Source organism: Manduca sexta, chromosome 22, assembly GCF_014839805.1.
Source record: "Manduca sexta isolate Smith_Timp_Sample1 chromosome 22, JHU_Msex_v1.0, whole genome shotgun sequence".
In the NCBI taxonomy this organism is placed as follows: Eukaryota; Metazoa; Arthropoda; class Insecta; order Lepidoptera; family Sphingidae; genus Manduca; species Manduca sexta.
In genome coordinates this window covers 608643-632598 of record NC_051136.1, presented here as the reverse complement: position 1 = coordinate 632598, position 23956 = coordinate 608643, and the positions used below count along the sequence as shown (strand labels likewise).

The 23956-nt window shown below is 37.4% G+C and overlaps 1 protein-coding gene across 2 annotated transcripts; it reads left to right on the top strand.

The window, feature by feature from the left end:
* Positions 1 to 215: 215 nt before the first annotated feature.
* On the top strand, positions 216 to 23470 carry LOC119190217. Of its 2 annotated transcripts, none has more exons than XR_005112815.1 (3): positions 216 to 437; positions 19214 to 19344; positions 21717 to 21753. XR_005112815.1 is itself a non-coding variant. In XM_037441555.1 (3 exons), the coding sequence occupies exons 1-3, from the start codon at positions 9503 to 9505 to the stop codon at positions 21960 to 21962; spliced, it is 456 nt and encodes a 151-aa protein (XP_037297452.1). In that variant the 5' UTR covers positions 7311 to 9502; the 3' UTR covers positions 21963 to 23470. The 2 variants fall into 2 exon arrangements, 1 of the variants encoding a protein (XP_037297452.1); XM_037441555.1 differs by lacking the exon at positions 216 to 437 and adding an exon at positions 7311 to 9581 and having other exon boundaries at positions 21717 to 23470.
* The last annotated feature ends 486 nt before the right edge of the window (positions 23471 to 23956 follow it).

The following is a 23956-nucleotide window of genomic DNA, read 5'->3' as shown; positions in this document are numbered from 1 at the left end:
GCGCTAGCCGTATCGCCGGGTCAACGCTCCGTTACGCGTGTCGCAAACGTATAATTGCGTTACTAAGAGTTAATTAACATTGAAAAAAATTAACACACTTACATAGAATGGCTACAATTAATATCTATTTGTTTAGTGTGGGAGTGTTCCTTAAGCCGATTACAGTGACAACAGCTCCGTACTTCCGCGAAGAGATAAACGAACAGTAAATAATGTTTAACATTGATAAATAACGTATTAGTGGATATCTAAAAAAACTAATCAGACATAAGTATGATACGAAATGTTTTCTAGAACTTTTATGTTTGGAATTAAAACGTGATGCGTACACGTATGTTATCCAACAGGTTTGTTACAACCGTGCCAAATTTGTAATTGCGCGTGCCTATAAGTGGTATTTTTTTATATCATCCGTACATTCTGTGTGAAAAGTTGAGGTATGTTACTTGGGAAATTAAACTTTTTACTAATTCACATTCATTGCTATTGTGTTCTTATCTTAGTGTAATATTTGCAGTAGAGAATTTAGTGGATGGCAGTGAGTATAGACGAAATATAAAATTAGTGCCGCCAAAAGAGTAGCAGCAGGGCCTGATATTACCATCATTATTGTGCTAATAAAGGCACAGGGGTCGGTGTACGACGAACTGGTATATAGAATCATTTTGATATTGCGTTCATAAATTAAACCCGCTGATCGTCTTTACCTCTGCTAACATTGTGCGAAAAATCATCAGTGATACGTAAAATTTCAAATATTTTTTATTGATATTTATTTTGTTAGAAACTTATATTTTTGTTTTACATATAACTTATTGCAAAGCGAGTTTTTCAAGATTATAACTATGTGCTTTCATTTAGTAATATAATATCGAAATGACGTTGTATACTCATAATATAAACGTTTAAAACTAAAACTGCACACGATTAAATTGTTAGCTCAGAAACGTACTTGACAATGCAAAAATATCTTACTAAACTTCCAATAGAGCTACTGATACACGTTTAACAAAATCCCTTAGCTAAAAACTGCACAGGTTAAATGCTCTACAACATTTAAGCTGTTCAGTTCGTACGCGCACGAGTTTCGTACGTAATGCAAACCATTCACGTATAAATTATGCTGTAAGACTGCACTCGGCCATAACACACCCATCTTGTCAACTGACTAGAAGTTCAGCCGCAAATGGCTCGCTTCATTCCCGCCTCAAGCCAGTTAATGCACCGTTACTATACGTACTGGCGATCTCGTGCACGCTTGTTTGATGAATTTTCAACAACACTTGACGACAGAATAACAATGGCTTCTAATTGGTTTCACGGAACTGGCGTATGTTTTTTTAGATATTTTGATAGAATTGCTTCGTTGACAAATGACGTCATGAGAGGCTAAATTCGATATTAAATGGCTATGTGATTAGTAGAGTATAAGAAACAGGACGAATTTACAGGAATGATATCTCGTGCTTTTGATACCGGATTTTTGCCTTCCTCATATTATTGACCTAGAGAAACTTACACATAAAAGCCTAATAGAGTCCGAACTCTGCGTTTCCATTCTCTAAACAGAATAACAATTAATGTAGAGACAATAGGAAGCGGAAATTGATTTATAGGTCGTTGATAATAAAACATCTTACTCATTTTTACAAGTATTAAGAATAAAATGTTCCATTTACGATCTACCTACTCAGGCAATGTTTTCAATTTCTCTAATACACTGATTTAATTATATATCTTGCTATACTTGGGTGGCAAGTATAATTTACAAAGCCCAGTTACTCGGCTAATGTATGAAAAGATTAGTATCAGATGCATCGCATCGATGGATTTGAAGGCACAGGAAGTGAAACCGGCCTCGGGTCGCACTTGTAAGTGGGTACCTAGATTTCACAAGAACCCGCACACTCACTTCGGAGTTAGGCTTTAAAATTGAGCTGTGCCGCGTAACAACGCTTTCATGGACCATAAAACTGCTACTTGCTTACTACGTGACTTTTGTCCATCGATCATTAGCACGAATTATGGCCCCAGTTTCTTTTGTTTATTGCTACTTTGCCGATGTTTATTTTTACGTAATCGCTCGTGAATTATGACTCATTTGAGTGATGTTTACGCGGCGTGATGCGTGGAGGCTCTACCGCGTGACGTCTTATCAAATTACATAATTATTATCGGCGTGCTAAACTACAATGAGTAACGAACCGAATTTCACACACACGTAAGGATCACACGATGGTGTTTATCTGTCGGCACAGGTGTGGGCGGTTTTGTTTCGTGCTCATATCGCAACAGTCAATCGGGCCTTGTCAGCGATAAACACCTGTAGTGTACGGACAAGATCATTTTATTGCAACGTCGCTTGCAACAAATCAGTTGGGCGCGAGTGACGCGCGGGAGGAGGGCGGGTGCGGTGATGGTGTAGAAGCGGAGGGGGGGGGACACATGTATTATTCAAGACTCATTTCTATTCAACGGCGACAGGCCGCCCGATAAAAACTTCTCGTTTGACAACTTGGACGCCTGCACCCTTTGTGTTTACGTCATGTCCCCTACAGTTAATATATACAGTGTTTTAAGTGTCTTCAACTTATTTGTCAGCTTTGTATTTATGACTTTGTAATATTAGAGAACCTGCACACATGTACACTACGGCTATACTGTTGTTTGATACTGATTAATTCAATAAGCTTTGTAATCACACAAACCTGTTTACGTTTTATAATTTAAATGTCAGGCTCTGATAGTTACATGTTTTATTTCTTAACATAAAGTTTGAAATTGTTTAACTATATATTAAGTAATATGCAAATTGTTTTGTCTATTACATTATATTTAAATTAATTGGGCACTGCGTTGAAGACACCGAATACTGCTCGAAAATAAACCAATATTTAAGAATATGCAATGTGTGCTTTCTCTCTCTCCAGTCGGTCCCTTTTTATTGAGGATCGTGACTCTCAATTATCTTCATTGCGATATTTCTCCATCGGCTTCGGTCTTTTGCCTGATGAAATGCTGTATGAATGAAAACTTTCAACGCACTGGAAATCTGGTCTATCCATCTTTTGGAGTTTAGTAGTGTAGTAATGTGCGCTTTAGGAAAACTATAAAGTTGACCATACAAAGAATAGGGCAATGATGGTAAAACTTATCGTAAAGATGAAAATATAATTGCATATTTTTTATATGAAAGAGATCATAGACATCTGTTGCCGCCGCTCCAGTATTATCGGGAAATTATTAGATACTTCAGCACTGTTCATATAAAATGGCACGGTTCCTTTGTCGCCTGGGCTCTGCAGGGTTGAGTCCAAACTTTATGCATACAACTTCGATTTCATAACACCATTCAGCAATCAAATCAGTACTTTCTATGTATAGATAAGCTAAGATGGCCTAAATCTGTTCGCAAACTGCGCCTATAGTATGAATTGAATAAATAACATGTTTTATTTAGTGCATAATTCTGAGCGACAGCGGTAGGTCATATCACAACTAATTAATATTTTGATTTTACCATCATTAATATAAAACCGGTTGTTATAAACTTTAAAATTTTGAATGAATTTATGAAAATATTTTTAAATTAATCTTAATTAACACGCCAGCTCTTTTATTATAATTGAATAATAACTTATTATATATGCACTTATTTGTGTAAAAAATCATCGGTCTAGCGTGTAGGTGAACTTCTCAGCGGTTTGCGAAAGACAATGACTTGAATAAACTAATTTAACTTCAAGATTTTAATCAAAATATATTCTACATAACTGGCGGACTGTAAAAATTATATACAAGGAAGTAAATGTAATGTTTATTTTTGGTTTAATACCTAAAAATAAATCCAACCAAAGATCACGAAGTTTTGATAACAGCTAGGAGTATTTTTTTATGTTAAGTATAATATAAATATAGTAGAAGCTTGTTATAGCCAGTTGTCATCATTGGAATGGTTTGTTATTTGTACCACGACTCACAAATAACTTTATATCATTGTTGGGTTTTGTAGTCAAGATTTTTCTTAATCAACTTAATATTATTATTATAATATTTAATAGGTTCACATTTGTCTTCCACATATTACAAATTCAGCAAGAAAAATAAAAATCTAATAAAATTGTGAACTTTCCAACGCAATCATCATCTGCACTGATTCCCATCGCGGGAAAGTAATTGCAATAAGTTGTAACCCACAACTTTCTGATTAAACCTATCCAAGTTCATGCGTCCGCGCAAGGTTAGAGTTCAAGCTAGCGGTTAGAGGGGGGCGACAGAAGCTGATCGTCGCGTCGTCCCGTCGCGCCCCACTTACTCCCATAATCATACGTTTATTACTCCTAATGGCTTTGCAATAATGTCTTAGGGCAAATGATTCGTGCTTGATGGTAGATTTGGATTCAATTGGATTTAATTTTTTATAGACGTTATGTTTGTAGTAACTATTACTGGATTTTCAAATGACTATGAATGGACATTATATTTGCAGACGTTCCTGAATGGGTTAGTTAGTAATATTGCCATATATGAAATTAATGAATAAGTATTATAAAATGAAAATAAAATGTTAATGAACTCTATACATGATGATGTTTTATGTTGATTATAGTCTCCATTGGCAAGCCGTTAAATGACCACAGTAACTACAGTAATTGAGGAATTAAAAGGTGAATATACTGTCACCTGCTGATTAATGAAAGTTTGTTTTACGGCGTTAATAAATAGTCCCATTTTACAAGTTATGTAATAAACTATTCTTGTTACATTTAATTTCTGTATTTAAGTATCATTATAGTATGTTTTGGTACATAAAATCAGCTTTTATTCTAATTAAAATGTTAAAGTAATTAACCTATCAACTTTTAAACCACTCACGAAGTTTTACGACTTCGGACCTCAGTTTACAGTTGTTTTAAATAAATGTATGATAAAAGTCTTTTAACATTTCTATACTACTAGTTCAATATCTCTTACTTGTTCTGAATACGTTGTGACTAATGTCTATTTTCGCTACACGTGTAGTTTGGCGACACATGAAAACCCCTAAAACCAGAGTTCTAAGATTATAGAGCGGACATTATTAAAATTGTCATACTAAAATTTTGCGCTCATGCGATGGTTACAATATCTACAATGAATAGCAAAACACCTATGTAAAATACTTCATATTTTGCATAGCGTGATTTACATGTTTTTAATGCATATTATCATATTTTCTGTGAATATGTTATTTTTGTATTAATATCTAGACGCTGTGATATTGTCCAACGAATATTTCGAATAAGACGACTACCAATTAGTAAAAAGTTTTGGGGCACAAAGATCTTGATGTTCGGTCTATACTGTTTAATGTCTTTGCCTAAAACATGGGCAGTAAATCGGATTTAACCACGCAGTGACAAGTGGCGTGTAGTCGGTGCGGAAGCGGTGAAACGGTTGTCTCTGGCACACTGCCCGTGACCAGCTCCGATGTTACAACTAAGGGTGTGGACTGACGGCAAATGTCCACACTACATGGAAAAGAACGAATTATGCTTTTGTAATAATTATATCTTTTGTTAGACATTAAAATTAAACTATTGTTCGGATTTAATCGCGGTTTTAATATTTTCTCCCGACGTTTCGAAGACTTGGCAGCCTTCATGGTCACGGGGGGGACCGTCTGTCTTATAGTAATAGTTTGATGAGTTGATGTTTTACTTTTTTTGTACTAATGGTAAGTGGATTAGGGTTCAAATAGTCGACTAATGAGAGATGATTATCCTTCACTAGTCGACACATTTATGCCGGCCGATTGCAAATGAATTGTTGATTAGCGTTTTAAGTGTCACTATTGACGATAAAATGGATATAATATCGAAAGGATAGTTTGTAATTTCTCAGTTGCGTAAGTAATCTTCACGTTTATTATACTTTTCATTACAATAATATTGTGAATATTTAATGAATTGGAAAATCAGTATTTCCCAATGTACTATTAACTCGGTTTGTAATCATTTTGATTGATGATTTCAACTTTTAAAAATAACTAGTTACATAATAAACCATGTTTTACAAACAATGAAATGTATTCAATTAAAATACATTATATTTATTGCCAAGTTGAATAAAACACGGCAAGAAATTGCCACCCCATATAGTGCATCCAATACGCCAGTACGTGTTTACGACTAACTTGCACGTATGTGTTTGTTTTTTACTAATGTGGCTCTCTGTTATAGCGTAGAGTATAGCAACAGTGTAGCGTCGGCACTGACGCGACTCGTGAAACCACAATAAACTTGTGACGCAATACCGCGTCTCTTGTCTCTACCTACCGCCGCTCGCTTTGACAGAGCTTTTTATTATCACTCCAACTTCTATAATAATCCTGTGTGATTCATGCTATTAATGGGAACGTATTGTTTTGCTAAAGCGGGAAAATCGATTGACGAAAGCGAAACGTAATTGAGCAATTGTAAACCATTTTCCGTGTCATGTTGCTTAATTCGAAACACAAAGATGCATTCAAATAAATTACGTTTCCATTTTAGTGATTCTTTGTAAAATATCGAAAGTGAAATCCGTCTATTAAACCCGCTTTGTGAGCCGGTGTTGGCAGAAAAATAAAATAGTTCCAACAAGGTTTTATGAATGCAACTGCACGTTATAATAACCCGCATAGTAAACGCGGCGGTGATTGTCCGTGTCGAAACTCTCCATGGATCGTGCCGCAACCTGTCGCAGCCGCTCTCTAATTACTGCTATCAATTCCATTAGCGAACCTTATTGTGGTACAGTGCGCTCTACTCTGCACCGTAAATACTAATCATTAAATCAATGCAATGGGTCCGCAGATGAACGGAAATTAATGCACATATCGAAGGATTGTAATTAAAATTCTTGCCTTTATACAATAGGTAAACAGTGTCATTATCTCCCTAGGTGGTGAGCCAGTCCGTGCACAAGAACAACGTACATAAATGGAAAATCATCAGAACAACTAACCTATCCACTCATTATGTACATATGTGTGTCGCTAGGGCCTTGTTTTTTCCATTTATATGTTCTATTGCGAAGCAGGAATTCTGCTAATCGTCGTCGGCCACATTCTGCACATGCCGCGGATGTTGTTGCTGTGGTAAATGAGTGTAATTTAAACTCAGGTCGCCTTCTCGTCGCGGCTTGTACTTGATTCTATCGACGCGGTGAATGCGCGATTATGAATGTTTCGATAAAAAACGACCACTAGATGAAGATTCATCGGTGCGGTGATGGTTTCGTAGTGTTCGCCGCTCGGTGGTGTGTAGAGGTGCGGTGGTAATGGTAATGGTGCAAGTGTTATCGCCGCGTCGCCCACGCCGCGCGCGAGTAAATCACCAAACACGCGCCCGCGCCGCCACGCCACGCCGCCACAATCTATGCAAATCGCGGGCTCAAACTTATTGCTCTCGCCTCGACTCCTTTCCAAATGCATACTAAATAGCTCACCGACCACGCCAGCCTTTGTTCCATGTTTTTCACTTAACCTCTTGTACCATGCTCGCTTGATTTTTAATTATAATCAGATTGTGCTCTGTTAATGCTGTCAACCGTGACCGGTGTCACCTAAATATTTGATGTGTAGTCAAAATATTTTTTGCATTTTCCGCCATTAGACGTGCCCAATTCTAGTATTACAATTGAAATAGTTGAAAATTTTCCGCCGATACTTAAGCAATGGCTTACTTACGACATCGTTTAAATGAAAGTCAACAAGCATCAGATTCGCACAATAGTCTAGTTAATTATAATTTGATTCTTTCAGTGCTCGTAGTAAATATTCCCATGGTGTTCTCAGAATAAGACACAGAATGTAACAAGAGATGTCGCTCTCGTTCTTCCGCATAGATGCTACTCGCATTGCGATCCAATTATACTTGATACCGTCGAGAAATATTATTACACTGATTTGCTATGGCAAGATAATTATTGTGAGAATCGTAAACGGGCCACAAAGCTAACCAAGTATGGTCGCAATGCATCAGCATGTTGTTTACAACGCTGAATTGGTTTCCTGTGTTATTTTTTATACCACTGGCCACTGGATTACGCAGAAATAATTCCTATGATGTAATTGTGTGAAGCAGGGTTGGCACATGCGCCGCTTGTTTGACGATTCCACATTTGACGTACATAGTCACGTACTAGATACTTATTATTCACGCCATAACGTAGAAGCAAATAATCCCTATAAACGGCGCATTACGGCTGTTTCCATGCGCCTATCCGACGAGTTACTTTTGATCGATAATATATAGATCTAAAACTTTCGTGTGTGAACTTTCTAGAAGTCAAAGAGTTGCACTTGAGAGATCATGGCTACGTCCAATTGGTCAATGAACCCTCGCGAATTGTCCACAACAATTGTCTCCCGGCACCGCAAGGCAGCTGCATAACTGTAACGGTTAGAAGTATTAATTGCACGACCATCACTCGTGCAGTATTCAATGTTCTCGGAAGGCGAACACTGTCTAACCTCGCTTTGGTTAACTCTGGTTATCGAAGCGTATGAAACTATTGATTGTAGCACTTGAATGACTCTATATCACGGCTTAACCGATTGCAAAGTACTTGAGGTGTTCGCAACAAACTTGTTGCACGCTAAGAGCGTACCTAGCATAGTCATAAACTTAGTTAAACCCTCTGTCGGCAACATTGCCGGCTTCAGTGCAGTTGAAATTAATTCGATTATCAGCGCACCTTGATCTCAGTAAAGCTCTCAGATTCCCTTCATTAGGCGGGTACGAGGCCACGAGCGCCTGCGCCGTAATGAAACAAACACGCTCAACGCTGTTCAGCCGTAAGTTATTTGTGAAGTTACATTAAACTATTACTCAATATTCAGGAGGCGGTGGCGCGGCGCGTCCTGCCTCGAACTCACGCACTCTGCACTGGAAGTTGCTCATGAATTCATTGTTTTTGACGTGGCACTGGTCGTGTGATATTGAACCACAATAGGAAAGAGTTCAGGTCACGTTTGAAGTCTGTACGGCGGGGGAATATTAAACCTTCCAAATGTATTGAATGGCTTGAGTTTTTGGAATTCTTCCTTATACAAATGTACATTTTATTGAATAATAAATTCATATCTCTTTCTTGTTTTTCATTTGTAAACGAGTTAATCATGTTCCGCGAAATTTGTAGTGATTTGATATGATAAGAGGCGCATCCATAAATAGCGATAACGTTGAATGTGTTAATAAATGTGTGGATGTGACGATAATGTTAATATATAATTACTGATATTACGTTAATGACTACCGAATCGCCTTACTAAAAACACTTTGCATATTCATTCATGCGGTGTAAATTACGTTATATTGCTAACCGTCAGCGTTAATTAGTGTATATTGACAGTGCGAGAGTCTTGTTCATCACATAAACGGACCGATCAATTAATGCAATTAATTCAAAATTCGAACGGCGGTTTAAAGGCAGTTGTAGACATTAGGGCGATCCATCAATTGCAACATTACCACCTATGCTCAACGCTGGCCACTCTGTTATCTTTGGGTTGCGTCGGAGCGTCATGCGCTGGCGCCTCTTCTTTGCGCCACATCGTAAGTAATCTCAACGTCCGTTTTGCAAAACGGATCCTATAATTGGTATGTTTGTGAATAAGATTAACGTTTCTGAGAATAGTATTGTAGAAGAAAATAAAGGGTATAACGTTTAAACGGTAAACGTTTAAACACAAATGGAAACGATTGCTTGAGCTTACTGAACTTTATACGATTATCTGAGAAAATAGAAATGCGTCTTCATTGAAATTCAGTGTCTTTTCTTAATATTATTTAGTAGATATAGGAATCTTATTAGAACAAGACCGATGATGCGTATTATGAAGATTATAAAGAAATGAATACGATGACAACTCGATAAGAATGAATAAATAAAAACAACCATTTTCTACAATTAGAAAGTTTTCAATTATTCTAAAACCATATACATAAAAACTTCATGTAATGTTAGTAGACTACGTCTCATTACCAGACCTTATAGGAAGCTTTCTCTCCATCATAACGAACTGTGAACTTTCATATGCGTCTAGGAAAGTAAATCACTTTTTAATACTTCCCATCGACATTAATTTGGTATACGGCTAGCGGCTGGCACTATTACCACTCGATCACTTGACGAGTAATGTCCTGCGACATATTACTTTATATTCAGCCGAGCGGGCGGCGGGCGTCGCCATACGACATTATTTACATATAAGTCGTTGTTCCTGCGCTCATTCATGGCCCGGCTCGCGGGCCACGCTGATTTATCGCCTTAATTTCATAAGTATCTCATTGTTGCCGTGCATCTATATCATATTAAAGTAATGCGCCGCCTTTATTAGATGTGCTCCCGAAAGGGTCGCGTTTGGTTGAACCAACGATTAGCGAATGTATTGCAGCCAACGCAGCTCAACACATGGCATTAGTGCTATCGGAAGTTATACAATATAACTGTTGTATGACGTATCACAGTGCCAAGATTGCATATTAATAGTTCAAAGAAAGACGAACAGTAAACAGCAATAAGTCGTTAGAATAGCGCTCGTTCGCTTTATGCGTGTTGTGATATATAATTCCTGTGACCACACAGCATTTCTCCCCTAACAGTGATAGCCTTTTTATTGCGATGTATATTGTAAGATGACCCGCGACATTCGCTGAGAACTTGCAATCCGAGTCTTAATTCGCAGCTGGCGAGTCAGCCGAGAACGATGATTCATGAAATAACATAAACAAACTATATTTTCATTAAAATATTTAGAGCTAAGGTTGAAATTTATACAACAGCTTATACTCGCATACGTCTTTCGTAAGCGACGCTATTGGAAGTTGGCAACCGCGTACGTGACTCATAGGTGCGCTCCCAAGATCATCTCTATGAACGCGTTGTGCCCCTAGTACTTTAGATTCACTGAAAAATTGGCAGCGCCGCTCCAAAAAGTCAACTGATTGAAAATAAACATAATTCAAATATATTTTGGGATTCCCGCGAACGGTGAATCAGAAAATTATGATTTTGATAAGATGCCAACGTGGTCCTGCGGTGGATTCGTAACGTTAGTAAAGTGTATCGCGAAACGCATTGCGCGGTTTCATCACGGGGGCTAATGATAATCGCGTCTCGAAGAACTGTTGCATGTACGCTAAACAAACAATGGATTTTATGTTGTGTAACACTCGCGTGTTGTGGGTGAGACGGTAACGCTGGTTGCGCCGGCAACCAAGACACCCGGCTAATGTCGCACTTTACTATACCAACCTTACTCATTCTTGAACCGGATCATTTTCTCTGCTTGAATATAGAGCTCTCGAGTCCGCAGTCCGCCTGAATAAAGACAGACATGCATATAAATGCGTGCCAAATGTGTCATAGTGACAGATTTCTGTGAGGATTGAAACGTAGCATTTTGGAAGTAGCCATGTGTTTGTCCAGTTGCTTTAAATCAACGAAAATCATTTTAGACTACACTTGTTAGCTATAACATTTTATTGCAACCATGACAACGAGCAGTCGGTGTAAACCAGTGGTAGGACAAAGCTGTGTTGTAACACCGGTCGAGTACGTCGTGTGTCGTGTGTTGTACTAGCGCCACGTGCCGCACCGCGCTCCTTTGTCCCGTTCGCGCATCTCGGTGTTTGTAAACAGTCGAGCGGTCGCCTCCGGATAAACATCTTTGTACGGAGTATCGACGTACAACCAATTTAACATAACACTGGGATAGTCGGTATTCTGAATAACGTAGTTATGAGGTATAGGTTAGGTACATTTATAAAGATTCAACCCATTCCCGTAAAGACGAGTTTACGCAATATATTTACAATACTCAATGTCACAGTGATTTATACACTAACATAGTAAGTGTATTTGGGGCAATCGTGCGATGTGGCAGGATGTGGCCAGTAGGCGAGTAGTAATGTAACTAAGGTGTGCACTGTGCAGTCTGTTTCTATAGCTTAGACATGGAAGGATTGTTCGCGTTCACACTATCGCTGAATCATTGTCACACTTATTAAAATTTAGGCATATAGAGTAATGACGCGACATCTCTATTTTTTCTTCTTTCTCCGATCTGTTATTATATTCCGCTGTAGTCGATTATCATTACGAAGTTTGAACCGGCAACTCCATAAAGTTTCCCATTAAAAATAATATCGACTTAAATTAAAATAAATTAGTCTGTTGTGATGTAAACTGGCATCTATAGAACAGTCATGGGACGTTTCCACCATTCATGAATAACACCGATAGCCCTATAACTTGACAAATAAACGAAAATCGAGTTGAATCTATTGAATAATTAATGGAGTAGGGGCGACGAAATGAAATTCGAATCGGCATTTATTATTGATTTAATAACGTATTATAACGGTAGCCGAACGTGGCCGACGTTCATGTTATTTGCTTTTTATAACATTAATTAATACAGAACGAGCGGTCAAATAAGGCACAAATATTTCATAAAGCGTATAATAATCGTGAAAATATTAATGAGTTTTTACATAACTGACCTTTTGTGATAGAAACAATATACATGAAAACCGCACGGTGGGCCGATTTGAGCAACCCGTAGCGCACTGGACGGTCAACCGAAAATTAATTAACATACTTTGGGCGCAACCCTCCGCTGCGCGCGTAGTGTTCGCCTCACAGGTGGTCCATCGAGCCACCCTCACAAAACACCCCTCCGTAGGGTTGCTGCCTCTTTCATACCAGTTGAATATCATTTTGTAAATGTTAGCATATTTTAGTAATGAATTGCGAGTCATTGCGTTAATTTTGAATTGTCTAGAATGATACGCTTTGTTTTATTTTGTTTTAACTTGCGAAAGGTAATGAGATAATGTTTTATTTAACTCATGTATCAGTTCCACACTTACGTGTGTAATAAACGGTCTGACTATTAGCTTATTCTTATAATAGACACATGTAACCTTATCAGATGTGTAATAAATTAAATTGAACAAGATCCAAACCCTACGAAGGATGAAGATTGTGCAGTATTATTTTTGTTTTGAAATCTGGCTTCTCTATGTATGCAAAAATATTACAATACGCTTCTATACTCGAAAAATTGTTTGTGCAGTTATTAATACGCGGGTTATTGAATTCTGTGTGAAAATCGACGTGTGCTTTGTGAAGGCAGTTTTATAGATTTCAGCCAGCACGCGATACAAGGGTCACAGTATTAAATTGCCGGAATTATTTCGCTGTTAAATGCATTCCGTTTACAAGGAGTCGCGTGCGGCCAACCTGCCTGTTTTACTTTTGAAGACTTTGTTTAGCACATTTTTAAGGGGGAAATTCGTCTGCGTGGAGTGTGGTGATTGGGCGTAATTAAGAAAAATCCTTCGTAAAAACAAAGTCGACAATTAATGTAAACGAAAGTTTTGTTCCTTTAACTCTACATAATTAGAAATTCACTTAACAAATCGGTTAAGGTTAGTCTGGTTAATGAGCTTCAAAACGACAAATCTGGTTAATTAATATATTCAAAAGAATTATGGTTTTAATAGCTGACTCAAAATTGCAGGAGAAAGTAACTAAATCTATTAACATAACCGAAAGACTTTAAAATAGTTTTGTTTGAAACTCATTGAAGTGCTCAAAATCAGTCGCGTCTAAAACATATCAAGTTTTTGAAAGTAGTCAAACGTGACTTAAACCAAATCGAAAAATTTAATTATGAAAGTAATCCGAGTTTATGACTGATTGAAATTAATGAAATAACATTTAATCTGTGATCGCATACAACTTCGCTCCGAAGGCCATCGGTATTGATGAGAACAAGGCGTATTATTATTCAATATATTTCCCTGCGTACGTATCATGGATGATAAATACACGATAAAACTATAAACATGTTCAATACAAAGGCTTCTGTATCAGGATAAGTTTTGTCTCTACTTCGACATGAGTAAGCAAGCTACATTGTGGGCATCGTCTATAAATATAGTGTTCCTTTGTACCTCCCACTCGATGCGATGTTATAACTATTCGAGAGCTTACTCCAGTTCTATTTCGGGTCACGTTATGGTTATGCTAAATATGTAGCGTTACGACAATCAGAATTTTCCCATAATGTTTACGAAATGCATCTGGATGCCGGGAACGGCGCTTTAAATCCGACTATTTAAGATGTGCAATTGCCAAAATGTGTCATTGTCATAAGATGTGTATATTGTCAATAAATTACTTTTTATATATACATCGTGTTCTCATTCTCATTGTCAATTGATTTCTCTAGTTACATTATGGTGTGGTATGGTAGAAATATTAGTTAGGGGCTTGAGGATAGATTTGAATTATTGTTGGTTGCCATAAATGGGAAGAACTTGTTGGTTATTTAGAGTTCGTGCTTGCTATTCCCGCAGCGACAAATCTACATAACATCTCAGTCTCTGCAGGATAGAGGCCCTTCATAGTTCCCGATACAGGAAATCTTAATGTGCGACCGCGCACATAAACAGCCAGATCCATTTATCCTCGCAACGGCATAATCATAAAACTCAACATGCCGTTCACAAATGAGAATCAATTACAAGAGACACAGACAAATCCCGACAAGGCGCGTTCCACCGCGCGTTTAATATATGCTGATGCTGTTCATAAAATAGCTGCCGAGTGCCGAGCGAGTGCCGTTTGAATCGACCCCGAGCGAGCGAAGGGCCCCACTTATTGCGGACACTTGTCATATCAGCACAATGAACGCGGGACCCGCCACCCGGCCCGATGCTTTATTATTTTAATTATTGCACGTTGACGATGCGCCCTTTGTGGGTCGGCCGCGGCAGAGACTGCCTGAATTAGTCATTGCTGAATAATAATTGTCCTAATTGAAGATCCTTGATATAACGGCTGTGGGTGTGCGTCTGTGTGCGTGTGCATGTGACTGGAGTGCGTGATTATTTTGTTTACTAATAGAATCCTATTGGATGTGAATGTTCATTCAGTCAGTATGGAGCATTGAATAAAATGTTTTTAGTTATTTAGTGATTTTAAACAACAAAACAATTGACTAATTGGTATTACCAAATGAAAATATATATATAAATAAAATGAATAAATTTAAGTGACACATAATCCAATATTACATGCAAATTGTAGAGTTCAGTATTATTAACTACTAAACAAAACGCAGAACCTATAAAATCGTACATATATCAATAATATTAGTCAAACCGCAACAATGGTAGACATTAACAAAACACGATACAAACAGAACAGCGTCATCATGACGTATGTTTTATTTCCGAAGACTTAACCGAATGATGTATGTGTGCTTTAATGCAGTTGGAAATATCGCGACAGTGCAAAACAATAAGTGCGAGCTGGCGGGTGTGTTGCGTCAACGCTTGACACAGCTTGCAGTGTGCACAAGTCCACAATTCACCATGTCGCCATTGCAAGTGTGTAAGGGTTGGGCCACACACAGCTGTATACGGCGAATGGTGCGCAAATACGCGGTATTATGTTAATAAATAAAATTAACAGCCCTCTAATTAGAAATAAATATTTTTCTAGACTCCTACATTGGTTACGTCACAAAAAAATTTATACACACATTTGTTTTTGTCATGACTTATCTCCGAAACGACTAAACCAATTTTAATAACATTCTGATTGGAACGTTAAGGAGTTTTAAAAAAATATACGCATATGAGACTTCATTGGCACTTGACTTCAGGGAATCAGACATACACAATACATAGAAAACACATAAACATCCAGGATTCCGGGATACTTGTCAATAAGTTGAGTAACTTACTGTCAACTGAGTTATGCTAACCGTATTGAACGGTCCCGTAGAGATAGCAGTAGATCCTCATGTTATCTATAGTGTATTGTAAATTTAATGTCGACTACCTATAAAGTGTCCCTCATGATCGCCAGTTATGGTGGCCTATCATTATATGTCGGTTCTCACAACGCACGGTTCCGCATGGCTGTGTGTGTCCAAAGCTCAAATTGGCATTATTAACATTGAGAAATGGTTGTTTCACCATCCATAATTTTTTGCAGTGTTAATTACATCGATGGCGATATGTGATTCATTGATAGTTGTAACAATAGGGTACCGGACTCATTTTTGTTCTTTACTATTATCAAATATTTACATAATATAAATTATAAGACAGAAGGAATTATTAAAATCCGGTAAAAAATCAACAAGTTATAAGTCTTTGAATTTCGGTGGAAGGGATAATTAAAAAGAAACAGAAAAGAGACGAAATATCCACATGTGACGTCATCGGGAATTACGACGTGTGCGAAAAAGAGATGAAGCGATATCCCCACATCGCGCCCACTTCTGCACGTTACAATATTTTAAATATGAATTACTCGCTCATTTTTTAACCAATTGTGATGCAGTTTTCGCAGGAGTGCTTCTTTTTCGTATTATTAACCATTACTTATAGAATAATGTACAAAATCAAGCATAGGCCGGTCCCCTATTGAGAAGTATTGTTGATATCTTTTTCCTGTGGATGTTTTTACTATATGTTGTAAATTTTGTTTTTGTGTTTCGTTTTTAGTATTTTATTATTATTAATTTTTGAAAATAATCTTATGGTTTTCCCGAGTTTTAAAGTATTTCAGTCCACGGTGACTTCATTCCTAATAACCCAATCACGAGTAAAATGATAAAAAAACGTCGTAGCTTAACGAGATAAGATTATAGGAATGGTATTTACATTTTTTACAATATGCTTTCTTGGTAACAATGATTTATTAAGTAGTTTTTCGTAATATAAGGATTAAATAGATAAATAGGCTTAAATATGTATCTAATTGATCATCAATATAAATGATGTCTCAGTCGCTAAGCTTTGACATCAAGGTTACGATATTCAAAATTAGTGACTAATCCATTGCTACGTTGCACCGTACTTAGTACGTGTACTTTTATTTCAGCTATCCGTACTTCGAACTCAGTTAATCCAACGGAAAAACACTTACAAATAGTTTGCTATGAAAATTATTCACGACAATAAACGAGCAAACTTCATTTCCCGAATAAAATTACCGAATGTTTTTATAAAGAAAGGTGAGTAAGGAGATAGGATTTATAAAGAAGCAAGGACAGCCCGCGAGGCAGGCGGCGCATACTTTCCTCTCCCGGCTCGATCCGATCTTCATAAAGAAATTCTCCGTTTTGATATTATATTTATATTGTAAATTCGTACCTGCATATTTGTAACAGTAAATATGAAAATTTCCGGAATGCCTGCGACCTCGCCTCTTGGATCTTGAGGGGGCAAAGATTATACGATATTAAGAATATTTTGGATTCAGTGGGTTCCGGTTTTGCTTTAAACTTTAAAGTTGAGACTGCCGCGTTTGTGATTCTTGATTAGATTTGATCATTGTACTCAACAGGTGAGAGTTGCCGCTGATCTTAACAGGTTGTTACTTTACTATTCTTTTAGTGTTCTGTGCTCAAACAAAACATATGCTTTGTTGAAACGACTTACAATAGTCATAAGGAAAATGCAACACTTAGCTGAATTAATTCACAACTGTATAATTAATTTTATTACTACATAAAAAAATAATAAAACATAAAGTAGACTGAATTGTCTTAGCCGATATCAAAGAAATGACCAATGTTTGTATTAAAATACGTTTATTACAAACATTGGAACAAAGTTTTGCCCCAGTTTGATGTATTATCACATCGGCTACAATACGATTGGAAGTTTACAACGCGAGCATCCGATACGGTAAACAAACAAACACGCTGACGTCAAACGCGTTGGACGCGAGAAACGACAGAACTGGTCGCCAGGGTTGGCACTTGGCATCCGTACAAATTTGTCACAATTGCAAACTTTCTATGCAATGCAATTGAATTTCATGAGAATTTTTAAGTCAATTATTTAAATTGCAAGAAATTAATACATATTAAACAAAGAACTATAAAAAATCGCATTCGTATAGCTTCCTATTTTGAGTTTGAATTTTTATAATTGATAAGATGAGCGTATTCTCTGCAATTATATAATATAGTAGTCGGACTATCCAGTGCAGTTTTTGTGTATCTAGCAAGTAGCAACCCTGCTTGTTACATTGAAGTACCACGCGCTGTGTGTACGATGCACATTCGAAACGTTACTTATTATGTATTGATGGATCGTTTACAATTGTTTTCCAACATTGTTAAATGATCCTTCTTTTAGTTAAGCGGTTTTAACTAACGCTATGATATGAACCTAATACCGTTTTTATACGTGCAACTAATGATCTCGAACAGACAGGGTTTTTACGAAATTTCTCTATCAACACTAGAATTCCTTGAGGTTTCAATGTTTTATAGGTATAAACGTAAAAAATAATTATAAATTAAAATCATTACGAAATTTAAACGTACAATTAAATGACTAACCAATTCGCAGCAAGATACAACCAGTCAGAAGGATAGAGCAATCAATTGCCGTCAAATACATTAACGTAAAGTGACGTATTTACAAATTGGCAGTCATATCTTTCAAATAGCATTTCACACGGCTCCGCCCATGAACAAAATATAAACAAATGGAATAAAATGCATCGCCATTGGTCGCGGCGGTTATGTTAACAGGTTTTATTTTACGAGTTTGCTTCCTAATGCCGCATTCATATGAAACGTAGCTTAGTATTTAATAAGAATGTAAGCATAGAAAAGGCTAATTGCCGTCACAAACACATAAATACTATGGATAAAAATCGTCATTCAGCTTCCGTCAAAGAAAAGTCCAATCCTGTAGCAGAATTGAACCTTCTAGACTTAATATTATGATCTAGAATTTAGTTGACGAGATGTTATGAAGAGTGTGAAACAATGAGATCAGTATAAATTTAAAGTCATTTAAGAAATATGCTAAAAAAGTAAATTTTACAGTTCTCCTACCGATTTATCGTCTCCCTCGAACTAAAGCTTCAATAACCATGGAAATTTAAGAGTTGATTGTTCCGTTAACACTTTAATAATTTCATGCTGCTTGGAAGGCCTTCACTACCACTTCATTTGTACACCATCATCAGCCACAGGCCTTCACTACCACTTCATTTGTACACCATCATCAGCCACAGGAAATCAACAAGGGAACTCCAACAAGGGAACAACAACAAGGCCTCTCAGAAAAATTCCTTACCTGTTTGTTAGCCAATTCGATATCATATACTAATAGTTGTTGTCTGTTTGTTCCAGCGAGCGGCGCGCTCGCTGCCGGCACCATTGCGTCCCCGTGGAGCACGGCCGCCGGCGCGCCCGACACCAATGGCTCGGGCGGCGCCGACGCCAAGCACCTCGACGTTGGGGATGCCAGCGACGATGAAAAGGTTATTATCAACTTTATTTGTATTTGTATATAGTCTATATCTTCACAGGGCTCACTCCAAAAAGTCTGTAGAGAAGCCAGGAAAATCCGACGCGTTTAATTGGAGTTAGGCTGGCTTAATCCGCGTCACGCAAAATCACCCGATTTTTTATGGGATAATGAGCCCACAACCAATAACAAAATAAACTTTACCTTATGGAAAATTTTGTAGAAGAAAAATACTATCTGCTCGTAGAATAAATTGATCTTGAAAAAGGATGCAATGTAATAATTGCCTGGTAACAGTTAAAAAGTTACGCAAGTAACAATAGATAGTTGGGGTTGATTCCGCCGCATAAAATAATAGGAATGAGCCTAGCTACATATTAAAAGAAAAACTTAGTAGGTATATTGACAGAAATTTTAACAATTTATACGTTAAATATACATTTTCTAAGAATGGTAAATGCCTTATATTGCCGAATATTATAATGTTTGGCAATAAAGTATCCCCCTAGCACATGTAGATGTCCATGTCACATTTTTGTAAACTCATTCAGAGGTTACTGCCGTGACGAAATGCCCGCACTAATCTTAATGCTTTACCATACATGTCCCTACCTGTTAAAAGGCACCAACTCATTCTCATACAGTTTATTAAGTTGCTAATTTTATTTTTGAATCAATTCATATATTATATTAATCAAATCTGAAAATAATGGATTTAAAAGTGACTGATCATGGACCAGAAACGGGGCTCAATATTAAGCTCTGCATGTTATGAAAAAATGGATTAGGTGTATTAATAGATATTGTTAAATCCTTGGCGCCCAAAACATATTTTTATAAGTTATATAGCAAAGGGCGGCTTCGTTATTAAAACAGACTAAATGATAAACCCGGATTAGTTGCTGATTTAAATGTTGCAAATTGATTATTTAATCCTACAAATCTGATGGCTTAATAAAGCACTCAAATTCCTAAATCCATTTAGTTTCGTTATATCGACGGTTGAACTTAGTGTCGGAAAAAAATGTCTTTTAAGTCAATTAGCCTTTGAACAGTCGATATAGTTAAAAAAATAACGTCGCTTATGGATTATTGTGAATACAATATGCATCTGTTACAGGCATATGTGCATTCACTGTGTAGCATACTTTTTTTTTAAGTCTTTGATCATTGGTTCATGTTTTCTAGTTGCTGTAGATGTTCATCAAAGGATTAGTAATCGAATCATTCCATTATAAGATCAATTAAACCATTTTCTTTTTTATTATGTGATAAAGTCGTAATTGTTATTGAGATGTATTACAAAAAAACATTAAACTTTTAACCTATTTTTTTAACTGATTTTACATTTTTACCAATATATTATACGGTGCATCATCATCTATGATAAGCTTCAGCAAAAACAAGCCACTATAAATCATTATCATTAAGTTTTATAGATAAAAATATAAAAATCAGCACGCCAGCTGGCCGTCAGATAGTGAACCGTCACCGACTCCAAACACCTCCGACTCAGCGGCCACTGTGCAAAATTGTTTACATTATGTGTAAATATTGACTCGCAGGTATATTAACAAAAGCAGAAACAGCAATGTTTCAAGTGGTTTCGCGGAACAGTGAATCACTATGTTTTTGAACGCGCACCGCTTGACCAAGACTAAGGCAACGTTATTTTCATTTTCTTTTTAGAATAGAAGCTAGTCTATTAATTACAATGACGCACTGCTTGACTAGTATCGAACACAGTAAACAAACCGACCGTCCAGATGTACATACATCTGTTTCATGTAAGTTTTCATTTGATAAGTTGTACGCGTGGGTCATTATTTGAAGTCTTCTCGGAAACAATTTCGTGCGAACCCGTCGCAATTGTCTGCCATGTTTTACGAGAATCGCTAGTGGCTGTTTCAATGTGGGACGTAATTTTGATTAAATATTGACTAACTGAGTGGTTTAAAAAACTTTGTAGTCAAGATTAAGTGGAAGTCTCGTACGAAACACATGTTATTAGTCACCGTTCATTGCAAGAACGTACGGTTTAGTTTAAAACAAATGCAATTTCATTAACAAAATGCATTAAATACAGCATCTTTCTGATTAAAAAGATACAAATTAAATAGAAATGAGGCCGCTCATGTTTTCTTGAAAGGAAACCTTACTATATTTACAGAAAAGTTAAAAGATGAATTAAACAATCTACAGTGTATTTTTACGGGATGTTTTTGGTTCAGTAGTTAGTGATAACCACCACCAACAATGTAACGGGTGCAGGCGCCTTCCAAATTAGAATTAAATAGAAATTGGTAATCGTTTTCTTTACAAATATCGACATGATAGACTCTTACCCAACACAGGATGTGTTTTATGACGAAGGCGCGTTTTCAGGACATGTCGGCCGCGGACGCGAGGGAGTATGGAGTCCAGACATCGAACAGAGCTTCCAGGAGGCGCTGGCGATATACCCGCCGTGCGGCCGCCGCAAGATCATCCTATCCGACGAGGGCAAGATGTACGGTGAGTCCGGACATGCTAGAGGAACTAGCTGGCTATGTTGAGCGATGCCGGCTGTGGAGTGGAAGGGTTCGATTCCCGGGTTGTATTCTTGTTGGGAAATTATTGAACTCTGATTAGATATCAGCTGCTATATTTTTTGTAGGTATACGACACTATTAAACATGAACTTTGAGAGAATTTTATAATGTGCTGATATCGCCATGCACAATTCGTAGCAAGAATAATGTCGCCTAGGTCAATATAAAACACAAAAGCCAGACAATTATTAAACATAACGTAGACATTATTACGGTCGATTAACGTACGTACATGTCAATTTATTTAAATAATGGAGCGATATCAAGGCCACAGCGCCCAAAATGAACAATGGATGTGGCACGAGACAAAAGCCACTGTAGGTACCTATTGATGTGAGCCGACAAAGCGGTTTGCGCAATAGGATTCCACGGAAAGACGTGAACCGACAATTATTATCTCACTCGATCGTACCGTGTCGCCAATTCGAAGAAGTCAACTGGAGTCGCGTCGCTTTTGTTCGCTGTTAGGACTTCATCACGTTCCGGAGTTGGGAAAAATCTGAACGGACACTAAAAACTTTCACCGCTTTGTGTGTGAAAGTAAAAAAACTCGCCCACTCTGTATAAACCCGTCGAACGATTCAATAAATTGTGATTATTAAAATTAACCATTCCCGTTCCTAGGGGGTGGGTGATCGTGAATTTTTTCACGTTACAATGTTAACTCGGGAAGCTCGTTAACGCCTACGTGACGATCGCTACATAAACCAGCGTTTTGCCTTAGTAAATTAACTGCTGGAGAAAATCTGAGTTTACGCCGCCATCGCCCGCCGATCATAACTTTGTATTTGACATTACATTACATTGAGCGCTATCCAAAGAACTCCGTACTCTCAGGTTATAACTAAAACTAACACAGACGCCGTAATAGATTCAGAACGGCCCTTTTTGGAAAGGTTATGGAGCAGAATTGACGTAGAACAATTATTAGTGGGAGCGAGTGCCATTTACACCGCCGGACACACATTAAGTTTGCGTCGAGCTCTAACATTATACGTCCCGGTTTTAATTAAAGGACTGCCCGCTCAGGCCCGTCGTGGTGCCAAATGGAATTGCTAAACAAATTTACCACAAAGGCGATATGTCCACCTTAAGTGATTTAATAGGCGTAAAGAAATTCGCCGTTTAAATTGCTCAGAATCCCTCTTATCTTTATAAAATGGAAAAAGGGAACGAGAGTCGTCGAGGTTTCTTGCTTTGTGTAATTTAATTAAACGTTTGTTTAGTTTAATTATTGTATATGATAATGAAACGTTAGTTATACGATTATTCGAGACGAACAAATTTTCTTGAGCCTATAAACACGAATAAAAGAGCATGGTGGTGTATAATAATTGCGGACACGCGCCACGGCCGCGTCGCCCGGACAATATATGAGCACATTACTCCGAGACGTGTCCTCCCGGGCTTAATCTAGCGCCGGGAGTGCGTCATCCTTGTCCATCGTGTTCGGCGACCGCCGCGCCGCGCTCGCTGCTCACCCCAGCCGCGCCACGTAATCTAATGTCGCACTCATTTTGTACACTTGATTGCCGTGCACTCGTATCTGCTTGGCCATTATGCTTTCTCTTTTGTTAACGAGATGTTTTGACAGGACACGATAATGAAGAGTCGTTAATTAAAAGGCGGTAAATGGCCATGGACATGTAGAGCTATTAGTGTCTATTAATTTAATTGTTTAATATTAGCTGTCGTTATAATTCCGCGATAATTATTTAATATGAAATCGTTGACGTGTATTTTAGCCTCCCAATACGTTGCAAGAGGGATTTTCCTAAGGCCATAGACTAGACTAGACTCTACCATACTGGCCCAATGAGTACGGAATCCACTGAAATTAATTGTACATTTTAATGTGTCGTAGTTATCATAAAAATATTGATTGTTATGATCTATTAGATATGAAGTTATAGTATGCACTTAAAGTTATGTCATCTTATCGGTCAATTCAAGTAGCGAATCTATCGAAGATTCAAGATCGAAGACGTCAAAATATATTGAACCATCAGGGTGAATGTGATGAGTTATTGAATG

Excerpts from the sequence above, each read along its gene's own strand:
- LOC119190217 (XM_037441555.1), top strand. The coding sequence starts at position 9,503 with ATGCTCAACGCTGGCCACTCTGTTATCTTTGGGTTGCGTCGGAGCGTC. Across the intron at positions 9,582-19,213 it reads CCTCTTCTTTGCGCCACATC|CGAGCGGCGCGCTCGCTGCC; the intron begins GTAAGTAATCTC and ends TGTTTGTTCCAG. Across the intron at positions 19,345-21,716 it reads ATGCCAGCGACGATGAAAAG|GACATGTCGGCCGCGGACGC; the intron begins GTTATTATCAAC and ends GCGCGTTTTCAG.